Source organism: Mobula hypostoma, chromosome 6 (assembly GCF_963921235.1).
Source record: "Mobula hypostoma chromosome 6, sMobHyp1.1, whole genome shotgun sequence".
Lineage (NCBI taxonomy): Eukaryota > Metazoa > Chordata > Chondrichthyes > Myliobatiformes > Myliobatidae > Mobula > Mobula hypostoma.
The window spans coordinates 4,709,440-4,719,440 of NC_086102.1; the positions used below are offsets into that span (position 1 = coordinate 4,709,440).

The 10,001-nt window shown below is 45.3% G+C and overlaps 1 protein-coding gene across 2 annotated transcripts in view; it reads right to left on the reverse strand.

Annotated features, from left to right (window-relative positions):
* Positions 1-9,478, reverse strand: part of rsph1 (radial spoke head component 1) — a 34,719-nt gene extending 25,241 nt beyond the window's left edge. Inside the window, exons 1-3 of one of the 2 annotated variants that reach the window (XM_063050220.1) lie at positions 8,815-9,478; positions 6,900-7,013; positions 5,105-5,210 (exon numbers count right to left, since the gene is read on the reverse strand). In XM_063050220.1, the coding sequence (XP_062906290.1) occupies positions 5,105-5,210; positions 6,900-7,013; positions 8,815-8,868 (274 nt within the window). In that variant the 5' untranslated portion in view covers positions 8,869-9,478. The remainder of the gene's footprint in view (positions 1-5,104; positions 5,211-6,899; positions 7,014-8,814) is intronic. The other variant, XM_063050221.1, reaches the window with a different exon arrangement.
* Positions 9,479-10,001: the final 523 nt, after the last annotated feature.

Genomic DNA, 10,001 nt, shown 5'->3' on the forward strand with positions numbered 1-10,001 from the left:
CTTCTAAATGATAGTGGTCGTGGGTCTGGAAGGTGCTGCCTTAGGAACTTTGGTGTGTTGTTGCAGTGCATCTTGTAGACAGTACACACGGCTGCCACTGTCTGTCGATGGTGGAGGGATTGGATGCTTGTGGAAGGGTTACCAATCAAGTGGGCTGCTTTGTACTGGATGGTGTCAAGCTTCCTGAGCGTTGATGGAGCTGCACTCATCCAGGTGAGTGGCGAGTATTCCATTACACTCCTGACCTGAGCCTTGTAGATGGTGGACAGGCTTTGGGGAGTCATGAGGTGAGTTACACGTCACAGGATTCCTAGCCTTTGACCTGCTCTGGTAGCCACAGTGTCTATATGGCCAGACCAGTTCAATTTCCTGTCAACAGTAACCCCCAGGATGTGGATAGTAAGGGATTCAGTGATGGTGATGCCACTGAATGTCAAGGGTCAATGGTTAGAGCCTCTCTTGTTGGAGTTAGTCATTGCCTGGCACTTGTGTGGCTCGACTGTTACTTGTCACTTGTCAGCCCAAGCCTGGATATTGTCCAGGTCCTGCTGCATTTGGCTATGAACTGCTTCACTATCTGAGGAGTCACGAATGGTGCAGAACACTGTACCGTCATCTGTGAACATCCCGATTTCTGACCTTATGATGGAAGGAAGGTCATTGATGAAGCAGCTGAAGATGGTTGGTGCAAGGACACTTCCCTGAGGAACTCCTGCAGTGATGTCCTGAGGATGAGATGATTGACCCATATCCCTCTGTACCTTTTATCCATTATCTATCCAAGTCTTTTAAATGTTATTGTGCCTGCCCCAAAAACTTCCTTTGGCAGCTCGTTTCACAGACGGGCCGACCTCTGTGTGAAACTGCTGCAATTAGATTCCTCTTTAAAGCCTCCCCTCTCACCCTAAACCTTGAATCTCCAATGCTGGGACAAAGACTGTGCGTGCATTCATCCCATCTACGGCCCCTAGAATTTTACTTTTATACACTGATTCTTTTTTAACTTCCTCGTCACCCTTGACTTGATATTTTCCATTAGTCTGTTTATCTGTTCAGCCATTTTCTTCCCCCCCCGATAATTTTTCTAGCCTTGGTCCATAGGGAGTGCAAGTTAACTAATAGTTTGCTTTTTATACAGAAATATTTAGACCATAAGACTACATGACATAGGAGCAGCTATGCTATTCTCTGCTATTCCATCATGGCTGATTTATTATCGTTCTCGAATACATTAGTCATAGAAAAGTACAGCACAGAAACAGGCCCTTCAACCCATCTAGTCCATGCCAAACCATTTAAATTGCCTATCCAAACTTGCCTTAGATGTTGAAATCAAGCTTGCATGCATCACTTGCTCTGGCAACTCATTCCACACATTCACGGCCCTCTAAGTGAAGACATTTCCTCACATGTTCCCCTTAAACTTTTCACCTTTCACCCTTAACCCATGACTTCTGGTTGTAATCCCATCTAACCTCAGTGGAAAAAGCCTGCTTGCATTTACCCTATCTATACCCCTCAATTTTGTATACTTCAATCAAATCTCCCCTCAATCTTCTATGTTCCAGGGAATAAAGTCCAAACCTATTCAATCTTTCCTTCTAACTCAGATCCTACAGACCCAGCAACATACTCGTAAATTTTCTCTGTACTCCTCCAACCTTATTTACAGTACATCATTCCTGTAGGTAGGTGACCAAAGCTGCACACAATACTCCAAATTAGGCTTCACTAATGTTTTATACAATTTCAGCATAATGTCATATCTCTTGTATTCAATACTTTGATTTATGAAGGCCAATATTCCAGAAGCTTTCTTTACGACCCTATCTGTGATGTCACCTTCAATGAATGATAGACCTATATTCTCAGATCCCTCTGTTCTGCTGCACTCCGTAGTGCCCTACCGTTCATCGTGTAAGACCTACCCTGGTTAGTCCTATCAAAGTGTAAATTCTCACACTTGTTTGCATTAAATTCCATCTGCCATTTATCAGCCCATTTTTCCAGTTGTCCACTGCACACTATTTTGGTGTCATCTGCAAACTTGCTGATCCAGTTAGCCACATTATCATCCAGATCACTGATATAGATGACAAACAACAATATACCCAGCACCGATCCCTGTGGCACTCCATTAGTCACAGGTCTCCAGTCAGAGAGGCAACCCCCTACTACCACTCTCTGGCTCCCCCATCAAAGCCAAGGTCTAATGCAACTTACTACCCCATCTTGAATGCCGAGTAACTGAACCTTTGAGACCAACCTCCCGTGTGGAGCCTTGTCAAATGCCTTGCTAAAGTCCATGTAGACAAAATCTGCTGCCTTGCCTTCTTCAGCTTTCCTTGTAACTTCCTCAAAAAACTCTGTAAGATTGGATCCACATGATCTATCTTGCACGAAGCCATGCTGACTACCTTTAAAGTGAAGGTTGATAAATTATTGGTTAGTCAGGATGTTAAAGGTTATGGGTTGAAAACAGAGTTTATAGAAATGAGGCAAAGAGCCATCAACTTCATGGACCCTATACAGATTACAGAGGAGGAGGTGTTTGCTGTCTTGAGGCAAATTAGGGTGGATAATTCCTGTGCCTGACAAAATGCTCCCTTGGACCCTGTGGGAGGCAAGTGCACAAATTGCCAGGGCCCTCGCAGAGATATTTAAATCATCCTTGGTGACGGGTGAGATACTGGAGGATTGGAGGATAACCAATGTTGTTCTGCTGCTTAGGAAAGGCTTTAAAAATACCAGGAAATTATAGGCCAATGAGCCTAATATCAAAAGTGAAAATGTTATTAGAAGGTACTCTAACGGAACAGATATATGAGTGTGTGAATAGACATGCTGTAATACCTTCTAATAACTGGAGTAATCCACCCTAGTTTGTCTCAAGACAGCTAATACCTCCTCTGTAATCTGCATAGGGTCCGTGAAGTTGATGCTGCTTTGCCTCACTTCTATAAACTCTGCTTTCAACCCATAACCTTTAACATCCTGACTAACCAAGAACTTATCAACCTTCACTTTAAATATACTTAATGACTTGGCACTAGAGCTGACCAAGCCAATGAATTCCACAGATTTACCACCCTCTGATTAATGAAATTCCTCCTCATCTCTGCTCTTAATTGATGTCCTTCCATTCTGAGGCTGCGTCCTTTGGTTCCAGACTCACCCATGTAGGAAATATCCTCTCCACGTCCTCTCTATCTAGTCCTTTCAATATTCGATAGGTTTCAATGAGATCCCTCCTCATTCTTCTAAACTTCAGCGAGTACAGGCCCAGAGCCATCAAACTGTCCTAATACCTTAACCCTTTCATTCCCAGAATCATTCTTGTGAACCTCGTCTGGACCCTTTCCAATGCCAGCACGTCTTTTCTTAGACAGGGGCCCAAAGCTGCTCAGAATACTCTAAGTGCGGTCTGACCAATGCCTTATAAAGCCTCAGCATTACATTCTTACTTTTATATTCTAGCCCTCTCAAGATGAATGCTAACATTGCACTTGCCTTCCTCACCACTGACTCAATCTGCAAGGTAACCTTTAGGTAACACCGCACAAGGACTCTCAAGTTCCTTTTCACCTCTGATTTTTGTGTTTTCTCCCCATTTATAAAATTGTCTATGCCTTTAATCATTCCACCAATGTGCATGACCATGTACTTCCCTGCATTATATTCCATCTGCCAATTCTTTGCCCATTCTCCCATTCTACCCCAGTCTTTCTGACGACTCCCTGATTACCCAACACTCTCTGGCTCTCCACCTAACTTTGTATCATCTGCAAACTTAGACACAAGGCCATCAATTCTGTCATCCAAATCATTGACATAGGGTCTAACATGAAAAGAACTGGTCTCACCACTGGCCCCTGTGGCATAATACTGATCACCAGCAGCCAGTCAGAATTCCCACTGTACCTCCTGCCAAGCAGCCAATTTTCAATCCATTCCTGTATCTTCCCTGTAATATCATGGGTTCTTATCTTATTTAGCAGCCTCATATGTGGTACCTTGTCAAAGTCCTTCTGAAAATCCAAGTAAACAACATCAACTGACTCTCCTTTGTCTATCCTGCCTATTATTTCCTCAAAGAATTCCAACACATTTGTCAGGCAAGATTTCCATTTAAAGAAACCATGCTGACTTTGACCGACGTTACCATGGGGCTCCAAGTACCCTGAAATCTCATCCTTAATAATGGACTCCAACCTCTTCCCAACCACTGAAGTCAGCCTAACTGCCTTGCAATTTCCTTTCTTCTGGCTTTACAGCCTATATCACACTTCAAGGTAGCTTTTGATAGTGTTACAACACCGGATCACTCCTTCTCAATGTTGTACGATGACTCTGCTCCTCACCATTTCATTTCGTTGAAACAAAATGTAATTATCTGAATTGAATGGTTGAGGCCTGAATCTTGATTCTTGCTTCATGTAGGAACACAGATGGTGTCACCCCACACTTTGAACTTCAGTTATGGTGCTCAGTTTGGGTGAGTGAAGCACAGTACTGTTTATTGTTTTACACTGCTCTGATGATTAACAGAGAAGATAGACCAGTACAGCACAGGAACAGGCCCTTTGGGACACAGTGACGTGCTGAACCAATTAAATTAGTAATCAAATGGCTAATAAACTAATCCTTTCTGCCTACACAATGTCTATATCCTTCCATTTTCCTCACATTCATGTGCCTATCTGGATGCCTCATAAAAGTCCCTAATGTATCTGCCTCTACCACCACATTACAGGCATCCACCATCTCTGTGTAAAAGACTTGCCCCTCTCATCTTCTTTGAAATTACCCCCCCCACCACCTTAAATGCATGCCCTCTAATAACCCTGGGAAAAAGATATTGCCTGTCTCCTCTATCAATGCATTTCACAATCTTACGAACCTCTATCATTTCTCTCCTCAGTCTCCCCCGGTTCCAGAGAAAACAAACCAAGCTTGTCCAACCTCTCAATATAACACATGCCCTCTAATCCAGGCAGCGTAACGGTAAACCTCTTCTGCACCCACTCCAAAGCCTCAAAATCCTTCCTACTGTAAAATACACACAATTTGCTGCTTGCTGTATAATGTGACAATGAAACATCACCTTCGTACTTAGACCCATCCGGATAGTAGAAGATTCCCTGTCCATGCTTTTTGTTCTGCAAGTATTCTCCCACATAACGTGCTCCGTTCTTAAATCTGTATGTTCCCTGCAACATAAATCAGAGTCTTTGAAATAGGATTGACATTTACAGCTGGTGCCAACAGCCTGACTGTGAGTGTGAGAGGGTAATCACCTCATGCTTTGTGAGTGATGAGACAGCCCCCACAGGTCAGCGTTGTACTTTAGACATGGGATTAACTCCAAATCTGGATGTGTTGCATGGTCTGGTTTGGGTGGGGATGAAGATTATTTTTATTTAGAGACAGTGTGTGGAATCAGCCTCCTGCCCCATCAAGCCCACTGCCCAGCAAATCATCTATTTAACCCTAGCCTAATCATTGGGTGGCAGGGTGGAGATGTGTCTCTACCAAATGAGGTGTAAGACACTCCTTCCCTCCGTGAGCCTGAAGGTCACCCTTGGGGAAGGTATGGCCACCTGCTTAGCTCCCCACCCCCCACCTTCGATCAGGGTCACGTGAAGCCATAGGAGCAGGTGGTGGATGGTTGTGTGAGAGGCTGGTGCACATCACAAGTCCTGGTTATGTGACCATTGATGCCAGGCAGACAATCCCTGAAGAGTATTGATAATAGCTGGGGCCACCCACCCAGAAGAAGGTAATGGCAAACCACTTCTGTAGAAAAATTTGCTAAGAACCATCTTGGTTCAAGAGCATGATCACCTACGTCATACAACATGGCACATAATGATGGTGATGAATCACAGCACCATTTATAATGACCAATTAACCTAATCAGTAGGACATTGACGAAACCCATGCACTCAGGGGAAGGATGTACAAATTTCTTACAGACAGCTCCAGAATTGAATTCTGAACTCTAACATCCTGAGCTGCAATAGTGATCGCTTCTGTGGTGACGCAGCAGAAATTGTGTTGGATGGGATGAAGTTGTAGAGAAAAGGGTGGGAAGTGGGATTTGGATGGGGTAAAACTATGAGGGAAAGGCTGGAAAGAATCATGTTTGAGTGAGCTTGAATGTAGATAGGTGGAATGGGGTTGAGTGAGTTGGCTTGGTGTGAGAGCTGAGCACAAACTGGAGTGAATTCTGCAAACAATGACTAAAAGGGAACATGCTGGAAATACTCAGCAGAGTTTGTTGAGAGCGAAACAGGATTAATGTTTAAGATCAATGAATTTTTAATCAATATTTTGTATACCATCAGAATCACCACAAAGTCTACTCTTCATACACAGAACAATGATAACGCAGAATATTAAAAGGAATAATCCTAGTGCTGTGTTCAAGGTTCAAAGTACATTTATTAACGAAGTACATACATGTCACCATATACAACCCCGAGATTCATTTTCTTGCGGGCATTCACAGTAAATACAAAGAAACACAATAGAATCGATGAAAAACCTCACACAATTAGATGGACAAACAACCAATGTACAGAAGACAACAAACTGTGCAAATACAAAAACCCAAAATAATAAGACTAAATAAACAATAAATATTGACAACATGGGATGAAGGGTCATTGAAAGTGAGTCCATAGGTGGTGGGAACAGCTCAGTGATGGGGTGAGTGAAGTTGAGAAGCCACACTGCCCAGCAACCCACCTATTTCACCCCAGTTTCATCACAGGGCAATCTACAATGACCAATGACCCGACTAAGCAGGCGCTGTGTGGCTGGTGCTGCTTGCACTTTGAATCGAAGTGCCTGTCAGTGCGTCAGTGTGAACAGTAGCCATTTAGTGACGTTCTTACCGTGCCATGTCTTTTGCCATGCTCATAGGATCCTTCATAGGTGTCCCCGTTGGGCAGCACCGCTTTCCCTTGCCCATGCCTCTCGTTATCTGCATTCCGCTCACCTTCATATTCCTGGCATAAGAACCATTGGCACAAGCAGGTTAAAAAGTTTGACTCTGAGAGATGCTGCTCTGCATAGAAGGAAGGCTGAGAAAAGCACTGTCGAGGAACACACACACCAGAGATTCTGCACTCCGCAGATGGTGGAAATCCAGAGCAACAGACACAGGATGCTGGAGGAACTCAGCACCTAAGAAAGGGAATAAACAGTCGACATTTTGGGGGTGAGACCCTTCATTCGTACTGGAAAGGAAGGGGGCAGAAGCCAGAATAAGAAGGTGGTGGGGAGGGGACAAAGTGCCAGGTGAGACCAGGTGAGTGGGAAGGTGGGTGGGTGGTGGATGGGGATGATGTGATAAACTGAGAGGTTATAGGTGACAGAGGTAAAGGGCTAAAGGAGAAATCTATTAGGAGAGGACAGTGGGTCATAGAAGAAAGGGAAGGAGGTGAACCAGAGGAAGGAATCCCTTTCTTACTTCATCCCCTTTCCCTCACCCACTCACCTTTCCCTTCAACTGGTCTCACCTATCAACTTCTCACAGATCTCCCTTCTGCCTCCGACGCTCTTAAACAGTGGCTTGACTGTTCTGGCTTCTGCCCCCTTCCTTCCAGTCTCAGCCGAAAACATATACTGTTTATTCACTGCCATAGACGCTGCCTGACCTGCCGAGCTCCCCCAGCATTCTGTGTGTCTTGCTTAACATTTCCAGCACCTGCAGAATCTCTGGTGTCACTGATAATAAACCTGATTCGGATTCTGAAACAGTTCCAGTCTTATAACTCTGATTGCTGCCAGAACTGTGTCAAGGTGAAGAGGGAAAAAGGGGAAATGGGTGGCTGATGTCAGTCCTCTACAATAGAGGTGTGCTCCGAAGTGCATAGTAACCCAGTTCAGGTCTAGGGAAAGGAGACTGCACCACTTAGCAACACCCACAAAATGCTGGAGGAACTCAGCAGGCCAGGCAGCGTCTGTAGAGAGGAATAAACAGTTAACATTCAAGGTCAGTTTATTGTCATTCAACTGTACACATGTATATACCAAATAAAACAATGTTCCTCTGCACCAAGCTGCATAACACAGTACGCATAACTCACACACACAAAGTAATCTTACCACAAATCAGTTAGCAAATAATGAGGTGCATTTACTTCACAAGTTAAAAAGGTAAACAGTATAATGCTACTGGCATGATGAGACCGGCTGGTGGCAGGGAGTTCAGTCATCTCACAACTTGGGGGAGGAAGCTGTTTCCCATCCTAACAGTCCTTGTCCCAGTGCTACGGTACCTCCTGCCTGATGGTAGAGGGTCAAAGAGATTATTGGACGGACTCTCGGATGTCTGGTAATTGCCCCCCTTCATCAGTCCCATTCCTGATTCCCTCTCTCATCACATCTCCTCACATACCCATCACTTCCCTCTGGTGCTTCTCCCCCTTACCTGTCTTCCATGGCCTTATGTCCTCTCCTATCAGATTCCCTCTTCTCTAGCCCTTTATCTCTTGCACCAATTGACTTCCCAGCTCTTTACTTCTCTCCTCCCCCCTCTCCCAGTTTCACCTATCACCTTTTATTTATTCTTCCCCTCCCTCACCTTCTTACTCTGACTTCTCCTCATCCTTTCCAGTCCTGACAAAGGGTCTTGCCCTGAGACATCCACTGTTCACTCCACAGATGGTGCCTGGCCTGCTGAGTTCCCCCAGCATTGTGTGTGTGTGTGTGTTGTTTGGGATAATGGGCCTTTCAGTCTGAGACACTTCCTTGGTCTACCCCTATGGATTAATCAGTCAGGAATTAAGCAATGAGTAAACTCACCCCTAGATAAAGCCCCTGTTCTTCTTCCAGATCCTCAGATTCAGTCAGTGACATAATGCTGCTGGCTCAGGTTTCCCGCCACACACTCTCTCCTGTTCGGACCGCAAATGTCTCGGTGTCAGAGCTCACACTTTTTCCTATCTCACTCTCTCTCAGAGACCTCACACTATGTCCTGTCTGCCTCTAGCCCTCTAACACTCCTTTCCTCTACTCTCTTATTCAGTCTATCCTTTCTCTCTATCCCCCTCTCTATTGGTTTTTTCTTTATCCCTCTCTATCTCTATCACTCTTTCCCAAATAATCTCCCTTTATTTCACTGTGTCCTTAACTACCCAAGTCAATCATTTATTCTTCCCTGTTGCCTCTAATCCTCTCTCTATCGCTCCCCATTCCTTCTTTTATCTGTCTTTCTCACTCCTTTTCTCTCTTAATGCCTCTTTTTCTTCAATCACACCACAACACTGATTTTACCCTCTATCTCCCGCTGTGATTCTCTCTGTAAATTTCTACAGCTGCTTTTCCTTTACCTGGCCTTCCCGTCTCTTGCTTTTCCTTCCCCTCTATCTCAACCTCTCTCTCCTGCTCCTTCCCTTTCCTCTCCCACTCTCCTGTCTTTCTCTCCGTCCCCCGCCCCTTCCCCTCTCTCTCTCTCTCTCTCTCTTCCTCCTTGACCTCCCTCTCCCCTCTATCAACGCGACCGTTGTTCTGTGTACCGAAACTATGGCAACGCCTTGACCACACCCCCTCCCCGCAGCGTCCTTACGTCATCCTGCGCGCTGGGGTTATCAATGAACAGTGTGGGCGGGGCCCGATCCCATTCACACGGCCGGCGCCCGCGGGCTGGTGGTACGCGTGAACAGGGGTGCGGGTTTGTCCCAGGCAGGAGCACGGGCGGGGCTACCTGGGATTGGGATCGGCATTGCATGTGGTTGGGGGCGACACACACTCAGTGGCCACTTTACCTCCTGTACCTAATGCAGGCATCCCACCCTGCAAAAACTCATTTCAGGGAGGTAGCACCCCCGCTCCCCGCAACCCCATATCCCTCCTCCCCCGGTCAACCTCCAAGGGTGTATGTAATACTTTGTTTAGTGATTTTGTCTAATCTGTAAACCAAGTTGGGTATATAGATAGATAGATATACTTTATTGATCCCGAGGGAAATTGGATTTCGTTACAGCCGCACC